This window comes from Aedes aegypti, chromosome 1 (assembly GCF_002204515.2).
Source record: "Aedes aegypti strain LVP_AGWG chromosome 1, AaegL5.0 Primary Assembly, whole genome shotgun sequence".
Classification (NCBI taxonomy): Eukaryota; Metazoa; Arthropoda; class Insecta; order Diptera; family Culicidae; genus Aedes; species Aedes aegypti.
In genome coordinates, this window is record NC_035107.1 from 285966948 (window position 1) to 285980844 (window position 13897).

A 13897-nucleotide genomic window follows, 5' to 3' on the forward strand; every position below is an offset into this window, starting at 1 on the left:
AAGCTTTCTTTTAGAATTCCTACAGTGATCAATCCCGAAATACCTCCAAAGAGTTCTTTATTAATTTTCCCAGGAGTTCATACTCATATTACTCCAGAGGTTTTAAGGAATTCTCTCCCGAGGTATTTCTACTAAACGCTACAAGAATCCTTCCAGGAGTTGCAACGACGATTTTTTCAAGCCTGGTTCATTTGGTATTGAGCCATCAGGCATATGGTCATTTATCTTAAGGTCATTTTTCTTTTTCATGTAGGTATTCGAATCCTCTGAGCAAAATCTCAATAGAGAAATTAAAAAGTAGATTGGACTTCCTTGTACTTTTTAATTCCGCCCTAAATGCTTATCTTTGACAGATACGGTACAGATTAGGATTTCGATTCGATCAGATTAGGATTTGGATCCTGGGAAGATTCTGTTGCAAATATTTATTCTGGAAGAGTTCTGATTAGAACCATGGAAGCATTCTGAAGAAAAATTAGGAATCATGAAGAATTGAGAGAGCTCTGAAGAATCCTGCGAGGAATCCAATCAAAATTCTTAAAGTATGTTCTTCTTCCAATTCCAATGAGAGTTCTGTAAAGTTCACTATATATCACTTATGCTAATTTCACTAAGGCTTAATTCAAATAATCTTACTAATTATACTAAAACTTCTATACTTTGAGATAATGTGATTTAAAATAAAACTCCAAAGATTGACTCCGCTCTTGAACACGGCTCAAGCTCGAATAACTAACTTTATTCAGTTCATCTCGTCAGAGAGACCGATTTTACCGAAAGCACTCTAAGCGCTTTTGACAGAACATTACAAGTTCTTCTAAAAATTACAACCTACTAGGTATATCATGTTTTTAGTTTATTATTGTGGAAGAGCTCATGGAACACTTAAGGCCCAAGTAAAAATGAACTGAAAAAGCAGTTTTCTCCTTCTAAATCGAGAAATCAAAGAAAAATAAAAACACAAAGCTGTTTTATTTGGCAAAAAAAGAGCTCTGTGTTTTTATTTTCTTCGATTTGTAGATATTATAAGAGAAAACTGCTTTTTCAGTTTTGACATTAATTTGCTCCATTTTTACTTGCGCCTTAAGGTAACAGGTAGATGGAACTTAATGACAAATGAAAGAAGAGGCTGCTAAGGGTTCATTCAAATATTACGTAACGCAAAATTTGACCATATTAGACCCCCTCCCTCCCCCACGTAACAGCTTTTGTATGGAAAATTCTAAATTTTTGTATGGACCGTAACACTATGTGAGACCCCCTCCCTCCCCCTGTTGCGTTACGTAATATTTGAACGATCCCTAAGCAGTGATGAAAAGTGGCGAACAGTTCTGCTGAACTGGAACATAAACAAACCCAAGCGCTCCCGAGCATCAGAGCGCTGCTTTACTCGTATCTGTCATGCTCCCGAGTAACCGAAGCTAAAGTGATTCATGAACGTGTTCGAAATTGTTCAGAGTCATATTGTGCTTTTGGGAAAAAAGCCGCTTTCCCTCCGAGATTTATGGTTTCCAAGGGTTTTCTGACTACAAACTAGTAGTTTACTTTCGATTTGATGGTTATACAATTAATTTGTCTGTCAAAACCATAATAAATCACACTTTGCTCGGTTACTCGAGAGTAAACGTGCCCGAGCTTGTTGCTACTACTTTTGGCTTGTTCTCCCGAGCAGACGGGTGCGGACTTACTCACACCTAGCCAGTTTGCGAGTCTGTGATGTTTGTTATGCGTTTGTATACACTCGTGAGCTGCTTCGTGATGCGAACTTTTCCACCACTGCTAAGAAGTAAAAGTATGGTCATGAGTGGTTTTATGGTGCATAAAGTATCGAAGTAAAGAGGAGTATCTAAAGTAGCTTTCAAGTTTTACAAGGTCCTCTATGAACCTTACAATTCACGGAAAAAATCATTAAAAGTTTACTTTATGGTCGCTCAAGAGGTACCTTTATTTATGCATACAATTTTGGGATGAATCTTGAAATTTTAAATGGCCACAAGGCGGAGGCTACTAGATAAATAATTCGAAATAAATTTTGAAGTAAATGCGGTTACTTAGTCTTACAGTCCTTGGGTGAGACATCCCTGCTTCGCATGGAGTTGGTGTTGATCCAGGAAGGATTGAAGGCCAACGTTACGGAACCAACGCCTTGCTGCAGGTATCGGTGATTCAACTGGAGAACTGTAGGTCCTCGAATCCATAGCTACTTGACCAACGATGTGGCTCTGCGGATACATCACAACAAGCTGACTCAAGTTTATCACGCTCCGACACTAGCTGGGAATCTTCTCTCGGCATGCAAGATCACCGATAAAGGTTCTTCTGTGCAATTCGATAAGAAGTCATGGAAGATCCTCAAAAACGGAGAAATGCACATTCTTGGATAACGGCGAGGCATCGTGTACCATCTCAGGAAACGATCGGAGAAGACAATGCTAACCACCGACAGTCATCCGAAGCAATGCGTTCATATGCAATCAAGAAAGTCGTGCGTGAAGGGCTTTGCAATGGAATGCAAGATTGTGACGTACAAACGATGTGTGAAACATGTTACGAAGGCAAGATGTCAAGATTACCTTTTTCGAAGGCAACCGAAAGCAGGAACAAAGCAGTAAGAGATCTCATCCATTCGGACTTGGCTAGTCCGTTCGAAGTGAAACGTTTGGAAACCGTTTCAGTATGGTACTGGTGGACGATTTTTCTTGCTACATAGTACTGTATCTACTACGCAGCGAGTCGGAGGTGTATGAAAAGATCCAGCAGTACGTTAATTCGAACCAGAATCAGTTCGGAAGCCGATGATTTTACGAAGCTGGTGAGTACTCTAGCGACAAACTAAAGAATTACCTCGCGGACAACGGCATTCTGCTGCACCATACAGCCCCGAGCAAAATGGGACCGCTGGAAGAACAAAAGCCAATCTGGAGAAGTTCTGGGGTGAAGCCATTTTGACGTATGGACTATGGCGTGGTCGCAAACCCTCGTATGTCCATCTCCGGGTGTTTGGATCGTCCCCATGGGTGTACATTCCAAGCGAAAGAAGCTGGACCCGAAAGCTGAAAAACTGGTGCTGGTGGGCTACGCTGAGGGACACAAAGATTACCTTCTACTGAATTCTACTGAACTGCGAAAAACTGGGTCCACACGGTTACCAAGATAGAAGTTCGCCCTACGAAAGTAAGATTCTTGAATAAACGTCACTTGGGCTGTAGCATTTTGCGTTGGTCTGCAAACATTTATTGATGCTGTTCTTTTATGCTGAAGATTGATTCGAGCTATCCTAACCGTAGTCACTACCCAAACTAGGCAGGATTAAGCTTTTCACAATCTCAGCACGAAACAGACCAGCAGCGAAAAAACCAGATCTTTTAAAAGTCGCTAGAGGCAAAAAGCACAGAATACACTGTGTAAAACGCACAATGCGAAACCATAAAGGTGAAAATTTAAACTAAATTACATCTTTATAATCCCACCCTTATTTAGTCTAAGGATTGAGATTGAAGAAGGGCAGTCGATTACCTCGGAGAAACACAAGGTCACCTGCATCATTACTCCGGATAGCGCAGGAAGGACACAATACTGTGAATGGAGCCCCGGTACTTCACAGGCGGTTAGATGCGGTTAGATATCATTTAGACCCCCCTAACCATTCATTCTTAGGGACGGTATGGCTGTTGATTAGTGAGAGAGGAAAGAGATCTGGGAGTTGAAATCTCTTTCCTCTCTCACTAATCAACAGTCCTCCGGTGGTCATTGTGGAGATGCAGAGGTGTTCCCGGTCTATAGAAGCAATAATTATCACACACTAACATCCATTCCCCATCCCAACTGACTATAAGGGCTTGGCCGGCGCCATTATTGATATGTGCACTTAGAGAGTAAGCGTAAAGCTAGGACTTAGGCATTAAGTGCCATCCGTTATTTATTTGAAACGAAGTGTAATTCTCACCAGTGCTTATAAATCACTGAGAAGCAACCATTGACATGTACAGTAGGTCTAAGCTATGCTATGCTATGCATTCTTTAAAAATTGTTCAATGAATATCTGGAAGAGTCTTTAGCGTTATTCCTGAAGGTATACTTCAAGAAAGGTACCTCTGGGATGCCAGAAATCTTTGTCATCAATGCAATTCATTCACAAAGCATTCCATCTTTCAGATTGATCAAAAACCACCAACTGGAATTCGTGACCGGAGGATGGGTAATGCCGGATGAAGCCAACTCCCACTGGTACTCGGTCCTTCTCCAACTCACCGAGGGTCAAACCTGGCTCAAAACCCGTCTCAACGTAACTCCAACCTCGTCTTGGGCCATCGATCCCTTCGGCCATTCCGCGGCCATGCCCTACATCCTGAAACATTCCGGCTTCGACAATCTCCTGATCCAACGAACTCACTACATCGTGAAGAAGAACCTGGCCCTCAAGAAGCAGCTTGAATTCCGCTGGCGCCAACTGTGGGACACCACCGGCGAAACTGATCTCCTGACGCACATGATGCCCTTCTACTCGTACGACATTCCGCACACTTGCGGCCCGGATCCGAAGATCTGCTGCCAGTTCGACTTCAAGCGGCTGCCGAACTTCGGGGTGTACTGTCCGTGGCGAATTCCGCCGCAACCCATCACCGACGATAACGTTGCCCAACGGGCAGAACTAATAGTCGATCAGTGGCGCAAGAAGTCCGTTCTGTACAAAACCCGGAACGTCCTGATACCGCTGGGGGACGACTTCCGGTACACCCAGAGCAAGGAATGGGAAGCCCAACGGGTCAATTTCGAAAAACTCTTCGAATACATCAACAACGAACCGTCCCTCAACGTGGAGGCCAAGTTCGGCACCCTTCAGGACTACTTCGACGCCATTCGGGCGTCCAACAGGCCGGAAGACTTCCCCTCGCTCAGCGGGGACTTCTTCACCTATGCCGATGTGAACGAGGACTACTGGAGCGGCTACTACACTTCGAGACCTTACCACAAGCGCCAGGATCGAATCCTGATGAATTACGTCCGCTCGGCGGAAATGCTGTACGCGTGGAACCTGTGGGACGGCAAGGATTGGCAGCTGCTGGAGGACAAGATGGAATACGCCCGGCAGCAGTTGTCCCTGTTCCAGCACCACGATGGCATAACGGGAACGGCGGAGAATCACGTGGTGGTGGATTATGCCACCCGGATGACGACCGCCATCGAGAACTGTAAGTTCGTGATGCAGCAGGCGGTTTATAGGTAAGTGAGATCAAAGCGGAATCGAATAAAATCTCGAATCAAAATCAAATGAAAAAAGAAATTGAATAAAATTCAAATCGAATCAAAATTGAAACGAATTTAATCAGTATTGAATCAGAATTGGAAACGAATAAAGTTAGGACAAATAAAGCTTAAGACGAATCGCATCGAAAATGGAAATCAAAATCAAATCGAAATCACGAATGGATATCGAATCCAGAAGCTGGAAAGCTTCTCTCCAGAAGCTGGAAAGCTTCTCTCCAGAAGCTAGAAAGCTCCCGTCCAGAAGCTAGAAAGCTCCTTTCCAGAAGCTGGAAAGCTCCTTCCAGAAGCTGGAAAGCTCCTTTCCAGAAGCTGGAAAGCTCCTTTCCAGAAGCTGGAAAGCTCCTTTCCAGAAGCTGGAAAGCTCCTTTCCAGAAGCTGGAAAGCTCCTTTCCAGAAGCTGGAAAGCTTCTCTCCAGAAGCTGGAAAGCTTCTCTCCAGAAGCTGGAAAGCTTCTCTCCAGAAGCTGGAAAGCTTCTCTCCAGAAGCTGGAAAGCTTCTCTCCAGAAGCTGGAAAGCTTCTCTCCAGAAGCTGGAAAGCTTCTCTCCAGAAGCTGGAAAGCTTCTCTCCAGAAGCTGGAAAGCTTCTCTCCAGAAGCTGGAAAGCTTCTCTCCAGAAGCTGGAAAGCTTCTCTCCAGAAGCTGGAAAGCTTCTCTCCAGAAGCTGGAAAGCTTCTCTCCAGAAGCTGGAAAGCTTCTCTCCAGAAGCTGGAAAGCTTCTCTCCAGAAGCTGGAAAGCTTCTCTCCAGAAGCTGGAAAGCTTCTCTCCAGAAGCTGGAAAGCTTCTCTCCAGAAGCTGGAAAGCTTCTTCCAGAAGCTGGAAAGCTTCTTTCCAGAAGCTGGAAAGCTTCTTTCCAGAAGCTGGAAAGCTTCTTCCAAACTGGAAAGTTCTTCCAGAAGCTGGAAAGCTTCTCTCCAGAAGCTGGAAAGCTTCTCTCCAGAAGCTGGAAAGCTTCTCTCCAGAAGCTGGAAAGCTTCTCTCCAGAAGCTGGAAAGCTTCTCCAGAAGCTGGAAAGCTTCTCTCCAGAAGCTGGAAAGCTTCTCTCCAGAAGCTGGAAAGCTTCTCTCCAGAAGCTGGAAAGCTTCTCTCCAGAAGCTGGAAAGCTTCTCTCCAGAAGCTGGAAAGCTTCTCTCCAGAAGCTGGAAAGCTTCTCTCCAGAAGCTGGAAAGCTTCTCTCCAGAAGCTGGAAAGCTTCTCTCCAGAAGCTGGAAAGCTTCTCTCCAGAAGCTGGAAAGCTTCTCTCCAGAAGCTGGAAAGCTTCTCTCCAGAAGCTGGAAAGCTTCTCTCCAGAAGCTGGAAAGCTTTCTCTCCAGAAGCTGGAAAGCTTCTCTCCAGAAGCTGGAAAGCTTCTCTCCAGAAGCTGGAAAGCTTCTCTCCAGAAGCTGGAAAGCTTCTCTCAGAAGCTGGAAAGCTTCTCTCCAGAAGCTGGAAAGCTTCTCTCGCAGAAGCTGGAAAGCTTCTCCAGAAGCTGGAAAGCTTCTCTCCAGAAGCTGGAAAGCTTCTCTCCAGAAGCTGGAAGCTTCTCTCCAGAAGCTGGAAAGCTTCACTCCAGAAGCTGGAAAGCTTCTCTTCCAGAAGCTGGAAAGCTTCTCTCCAGAAGCTGGAAAGCTTCTCTCCAGAGCTGGAAAGCTTCTCTCCAGAAGCTGGAAAGCTTCTCTCCAGAAGCTGGAAAGCTTCTCTCCAGAAGCTGGAAGCTTCTCTCCAGAAGCTGGAAAGCTTCTCTCCAGAAGCTGGAAAGCTTCTCTCCAGAGCTGGAAAGCTTCTCTCCAGAAGCTGAAAGCTTCTCTCCAGAAGCTAGAAAGCTCTCTCCAGAAGCTAGAAAGCTCCTTTCCAGAAGCTAGAAAGTTCCCTTTCAGAAGCTCCAGAAGCTGGAAAGCTTCTCTCCAGAAGCTGGAAAGCTTCTCTCCAGAAGCTGGAAAGCTTCTCTCCAGAAGCTGGAAAGCTTCTCTCCAGAAGCTGGAAAGCTTCTCTCCAGAAGCTGGAAAGCTTCTCTCCAGAAGCTGGAAAGCTTCTCTCCAGAAGCTGGAAAGCTTCTCTCCAGAAGCTGGAAAGCTTCTCTCCAGAAGCTGGAAAGCTTCTCTCCAGAAGCTGGAAAGCTTCTCTCCAGAAGCTGGAAAGCTTCTCTCCAGAAGCTGGAAAGCTTCTCTCCAGAAGCTGGAAAGCTTCTCTCCAGAAGCTGGAAAGCTTCTCTCCAGAAGCTGGAAAGCTTCTCTCCAGAAGCTGGAAAGCTTCTCTCCAGAAGCTGGAAAGCTTCTCTCCAGAAGCTGGAAAGCTTCTCTCCAGAAGCTGGAAAGCTTCTCTCCAGAAGCTGGAAAGCTTCTCTCCAGAAGCTGGAAAGCTTCTCTCCAGAAGCTGGAAAGCTTCTCTCCAGAAGCTGGAAAGCTTCTCTCCAGAAGCTGGAAAGCTTCCTCTCCAGAAGCTGGAAAGCTTCTCTCCAGAAGCTGGAAAGCTTCTCTCCAGAAGCTGGAAAGCTTCTCTCCAGAAGCTGGAAAGCTTCTCTCCAGAAGCTGGAAAGCTTCTCTCCAGAAGCTGGAAAGCTTCTCTCCAGAAGCTGGAAAGCTTCTCTCCAGAAGCTGGAAAGCTTCTCTCCAGAAGCTGGAAAGCTTCTCTCCAGAAGCTGGAAAGCTTCTCTCCAGAAGCTGGAAAGCTTCTCTCCAGAAGCTGGAAAGCTTCTCTCCAGAAGCTGGAAAGCTTTTCAAGCTGGAACTTCTCCAGAAGCTGGAAAGCTTCTCTCCAGAAGCTGGAAAGCTTCTCTCCAGAAGCTGGAAAGCTTCTCTCCAGAAGCTGGAAAGCTTCTCTCCAGAAGCTGGAAAGCTTCTCTCCAGAAGCTGGAAAGCTTCTCTCCAGAAGCTGGAAAGCTTCTCTCCAGAAGCTGGAAAGCTTCTCTCCAGAAGCTGGAAAGCTTCTCTCCAGAAGCTGGAAAGCTTCTCTCCAGAAGCTGGAAAGCTTCTCTCCAGAAGCTGGAAAGCTTCTCTCCAGAAGCTGGAAAGCTTCTCTCCAGAAGCTGGAAAGCTTCTCTCCAGAAGCTGGAAAGCTTCTCTCCAGAAGCTGGAAAGCTTCTCTCCAGAAGCTGGAAAGCTTCTCTCCAGAAGCTGGAAAGCTTCTCTCCAGAAGCTGGAAAGCTTCTCTCCAGAAGCTGGAAAGCTTCTCTCCAGAAGCTGGAAAGCTTCTCTCCAGAAGCTGGAAAGCTTCTCTCCAGAAGCTGGAAAGCTTCTCTCCAGAAGCTTGGAAAGTTTCTCTCAGAAGCTGGAAAGTTTCTCTCAGAAGCTGGAAAGTTCTCTCCAGAAGCTGGAAAGCTTCTCTCCAGAAGCTGGAAAGCTTCTTTCCAGAAGCTGGAAAGCTTCTTTCCAGAAGCTTGGAAAGCTTCTTTCCAGAAGCTGGAAAGCTCTCCAAGCTGGAAAGCTTTCTCCAGAAGCTGGAAAGCTTCTCTCCAGAAGCTGGAAAGCTTCTCTCCAGAAGCTGGAAAGCTTCTCTCCAGAAGCTGGAAAGCTTCTCTCCAGAAGCTGGAAAGCTTCTCTCCAGAAGCTGGAAAGCTTCTCTCCAGAAGCTGGAAAGCTTCTCTCCAGAAGCTGGAAAGCTTCTCTCCAGAAGCTGGAAAGCTTCTCTCCAGAAGCTGGAAAGCTTCTCTCCCAGAAGCTGAAAGCTTCTCTCCAGAAGCTGGGAAAGCTTCTCTCCAGAAGCTGGAAAGCTTCTCTCCAGAAGGCTGGAAAGCTTCTCTCCAGAAGCTGGAAAGCTTCTCTCCAGAAGCTGGAAAGCTTCTCTCCAGAAGCTGGAAAGCTTCTCTCCAGAAGCTGGAAAGCTTCTCTCCAGAAGCTCGGGAAAGCTTCTCTCCAGAAGCTGGAAAGCTTCTCTCCAGAAGCTGGAAAGCTTCTCTCCAGAAGCTGGAAAGCTTCTCCTCCAGAGCTGGAAAGGCTTCTTCCAGAAGCTGGAAAGCTTCTCTCCAGAAGCTGGAAAGCTTCTCTCCAGAAGCTGGAAAGCTTCTCTCCAGAAGCTGGAAAGCTTCTCTCCAGAAGCTGGAAAGCTTCTCTCCAGAAGCTGGAAAGCTTCTCTCCAGAAGCTGGAAAGCTTCTCTTCCAGAAGCTGGAAAGTTTCTCTCCAGAAGCTGGAAAGCTTCTCTCCAGAAGCTGGAAAGTTTCTCTCCAGAAGCTGGTAAAGCTTCTCTCCAGAAGCTGGAAAGCTTCTCTCCAGAAGCTGGAAGATTCTTTCCAGAAGCTGGAAAGCTTCTCTCCAGAAGCTGGAAAGCTTCTCTCCAGAAGCTGGAAAGCTTCTCTCCAGAAGCTGGAAAGCTTCACTCCAGAAGCTGGAAAGCTTCACTCCAGAAGCTGGAAAGCTTCACTTCAAAAGCTGGAAAGCTTCTCTCCAGAAGCTAGAAAGCTTCTCTCCAGAAGCTGGAAAGCTTCTCTCCAGAAGCTGGAAAGGTTGTCTCCAGAAGCTGGAAAGCTTCTCTCCAGAAGCTGGAAAGCTTCACTCCAGAAGCTGGAAAGTTTCTCTTCAGAAGCTGGAAAGTTTCTCTCCAGAAGCTGGAAAGCTTCTCTCCAGAAGCTGGAAAGGTTGTCTCCAGAAGCTGGAAAGCTTCTCTCCAGAAGCTGGAAAGCTTCACTCCAGAAGCTGGAAAGCTTCACTCCAGAAGCTGGAAAGCTTCTCTCCAGAAGCTGGAAAGTTTCTCTTCAGAAGCTGGAAAGTTTCTCTCCAGAAGCTAGAAAGCTTCTCTCCAGAAGCTGGAAAGCTTCTCTCCAGAAGCTGGAAAGGTTGTCTCCAGAAGCTGGAAAGCTTCTCTCCAGAAGCTGGAAAGCTTCTCTCCAGAAGCTGGAAAGTTTCTCTTCAGAAGCTGGAAAGTTTCTCTCCAGAAGCTAGAAAGCTTCTCTCCAGAAGCTGGAAAGCTTCTCTCCAGAAGCTGGAAAGGTTGTCTCCAGAAGCTGGAAAGCTTCTCTCCAGAAGCTGGAAAGCTTCACTCCAGAAGCTGGAAAGTTTCTCTTCAGAAGCTGGAAAGCTTCACTCCAGAAGCTGGAAAGCTTCACTCCAGAAGCTGGAAAGCTTCACTTCAAAAGCTGGAAAGCTTCTCTCCAGAAGCTAGAAAGCTTCTCTCCAGAAGCTGGAAAGCTTCTCTCCAGAAGCTGGAAAGGTTGTCTCCAGAAGCTGGAAAGCTTCTCTCCAGAAGCTGGAAAGCTTCACTCCAGAAGCTGGAAAGCTTCACTCCAGAAGCTGGAAAGCTTCTCTCCAAAAGCTGGAAAGCTTCTCTCCAGAAGCTAGAAAGCTTCTCTCCAGAAGCTGGAAAGCTTCTCTCCAGAAGCTAGAAAGCTCCTTTCCAGAAGCTGGAAAGCTTCTCTCCAGAAGCTGGAAAGCTTCTCTCCAGAAGCTGGAAAGTTTCTCTTCAGAAGCTGGAAAGTTTCTCTCCAGAAGCTGGAAAGCTTCTCTCCAGAAGCTGGAAAGCTTCTTTCCAGAAGCTGGAAAGATTCTTTCCAGAAGCTGGAAAGCTTCTTTCCAGAAGCTGGAAAGCTTCTCTCCAGAAGCTGGAAAGCTTCTCTCCAGAAGCTGGAAAGCTTCACTCCAGAAGCTGGAAAGCTTCACTCCAGAAGCTGGAAAGCTTCACTCCAAAAGCTGGAAAGCTTCACTCCAGAAGCTAGAAAGCTTCTCTCCAGAAGCTAGAAAGCTTCTCTCCAGAAGCTGGAAAGCTTTTGGATCAAGCTGGAAGATTTTTCTGTCAAGCTGGAAAGCTTCTTGTGAGAAGCTTTCACGCTTCTGCAGAGAAGTTTTCAAGCTTCTGCAGAGGAGCTTTCAAGCTTCTGCAGAGAAGCTTTCAAGCTTCTATAGAGAAGCTTTCAAGCTTCTGGTAAAAGCTTCCATGCTTCTGGTAAAAGGTTTTAAACTTCTGCTTTCAAGCTTCTTGAAGGAGCCTTCAGGTTTTTGAGAGAAGCTTTTAAGCTTCTGAGGAAAGCTTTCCAGCTTCTGCGAGACGCTTTCAAGATTCCGGGCGAAGCTTTCCAGCTTCTTAGAAGAAGCTTTCCAGCTTGTCAGAAGAAGCTTTCAAGCTTCTGAGGAAATGCTTTCATGCTTCTGCGAAAAAGCTTTATAGCTTCTAGAAAGTAGCTTTTCAGCTTCTGGAAAGAAGCTTTACAGCTTCTGGAGAGAAGCTTTCAAACTTTTGGAAACAAGCTTTCCATCTTCTGGAAAGAAGCCTTCCAGCTTCTGGGAAGAAGCTTTCCAGTTTCTGAGAAGAAGTTTTCCAGCAATCGAAATCCAATCGAAATCGAATCTAAATCGAATCAAAATTGAATCGAGGTCTAAATAAAATTTATTTCTAAATCCATTAATCGTTTCGTTTTGCCCACAGACTTCTCACGAAACCCGCCGTCTACCAAGCGGATCCGACCTTTGCCTACCTGAGCATCGACGACTCGCGAACCGTGGACGGTTCCGACACGTTCCGTCCGACGATCATCATCGGCGATGAACTCCCGATCAAACACGTGGTAGTGCACAACTCCCTACCCTACCAGCGCACCGAGCTGGTCGAGGTCTACATCGGTAAGCCGTTCGTAGAGGTGCAGGATGCCCGCACCGGACAGTCCGTTCCGGCGCAGGTCGCTCCGGTTTGGTCGTGGCACACCCGTCCCGATGGAACCAGCACTCCGCAGGCGTCCAACACCAAGTTCCGGCTGCTGTTCAAGGCATCGGTCCCGCCCATGGGACTGGTCGTGTACACCATCAATTCCCGGAACCGAGCGGACCAGAGCAATCGGGTCACGTTCGCCAAGATCACCGTCATGTCGCTGGCTCCGTTCACGATCAACCTGAACGGATATCCGGAACTGCCGGAGTTTGGCGAACCGCGCAAGATTTCGCTTAAGGTCGGCGATAGTGGCGCTGGGGCTTCGTTCAACGCTAACGGTTTGCTGAAATCGATTTCGATCGACGCCAACACGGTGCCAGTGCATCTGGACTTCCTGAAGTACGGAATGAGGTTCTCTTCGGGCAAGAGTGGGGCGTATCTGTTCCATCCGGATGGTCCGGCCACGACGATGAAACTGGGTGAACCGGTTGTTCTGGTGGTTAAGGGACCGCTGGAGTCCAGTATTACCAGCGGGTTGCCGTTTGCCACGCATCAGACGATTCTGAGGGAGGACGGCGCCGTGGAGATTCGGAACCTGGTGGACATTGGCGATCGGGAGAATACGGAGATTGTGATGCGCGTGTCGACCAATATCGATAGTGGCGAGTATTACTACACGGATCTGAATGGGATGCAGATTATCAAGAGGAAGCGGATGGATAAGCTGCCACTGCAGGCGAATTACTATCCGGTGCCGTCGGCGATGTACATCCAGGACGATAGCTGGCGGTTGACGATCTTGAGTGGGCAGCCGCTTGGTGGAGCGTCGCTGAAGGCGGGCGAGGTAAGTTGGGGACGGAGGGGAATGGAGGAATGACGGAATTGAAGATGATTGGAAGAGACGATAGGAATACAGTTGAGATGAATAGAGATGTGAGCAGATATAGCGACGAGATGAATGCGAAAAAAGCAATAACAATAGATATGAGAGACGATAGCAATGTATATGAGAGACGATGGAATATCAATGAGAGATTAAAGGAATAGAGCTGAGAGACGATAAGAACAGAGATGGGAGATAATAGAAATAAAGATGGAGGATGATATATATTGATATAGGATACGATATTTTTTAGGAGAAAACTTTACAAGGTTCTCAAGGCTTCAAATTAGAAAAAAAGCTTTCCAAGCTTCTGGTAAAAAGCTTCTCAAGTTTCGTTTCTGGGAGAAATTTTTTCAAGTTCCTGGAGAAAAAAAAATTCCAAGTCTCTAGGAAAAAGCTTCCCAACTTTCTGGGAGGAAGTTTTCCAAGCTTTTTGGAAGAAGCCTTCGTAGCTTCTAAGAGGAGACTTTCTAAGCTTCTGGGAGGAGGCTTTCCAGGCTTTTGGAGGAAAGCTTTTCGAGCTTCTAGGAAGAAGCCTTCCATGTTTCTGAGAGGAAGTTTTCCAAGCTTTTGAGGAGAAATCAAGCATGCGAGAGACGCCATATTCTGGAAGAAAGCCTTCCAAGCTTCTTTGATGAAACTCTTGGGTTTCATGCTTCTGAGATGAAGCTTTCCATGCTTCTGAAAGCAAGTTTTCCAAGCTTCTGAGAGGAAGCGTCAAAGCCTCTAGCAGGAAGCTTTCCGAGCTTCTAGGAGGATGTTTTCCGAGTTTCTGAAGAGAAGCTTATGAGATAAAGCTTACCAAACATAAAGGAACTTGCCAAGCATCTGAGAAGAAGCTTTTATAGCTTCTGAGAGTAAGCTTTTCTAGCTTCTTTTCAATACATATGAGAGGTGATGGAATTAGGAATGAGAGATGATAAAAATAGAGATGAGAGACGATGGAAATAAAGATGTGAGCTGATATAAATATAAATAAATGATGATATAAATCGATAAGAGGATGATATAGGCCTTCTCATGTGACAGATCCGTCTATGCATTTGTTTACATCGGTGGGGGACCGGTGCTAACACGGGCCTGTCATTTTCATAGAAGAAATGTCAAAGTGCTTCCCGATCAGCTGATTTGAGACGTCATGTGAATAGGCCTATAAGCGAAGAAGGAGGATGTTGTAAATTGATATGAGCGACGATTG

The 13897-nt window shown here is 46.3% G+C and overlaps 1 protein-coding gene across 3 annotated transcripts in view; it reads left to right on the forward strand.

The window, feature by feature from the left end:
• Positions 1 to 13897, forward strand: part of LOC5575653 (alpha-mannosidase 2) — a 79898-nt gene that overhangs the window by 24199 nt on the left and 41802 nt on the right. For all 3 annotated transcript variants that reach the window (XM_021838072.1, XM_021838071.1, XM_021838073.1), the window contains exons 3-4: positions 4156 to 5223; positions 11598 to 12660. In XM_021838072.1, coding sequence (XP_021693764.1) covers positions 4156 to 5223; positions 11598 to 12660 — 2131 coding nt within the window. The remainder of the gene's footprint in view (positions 1 to 4155; positions 5224 to 11597; positions 12661 to 13897) is intronic.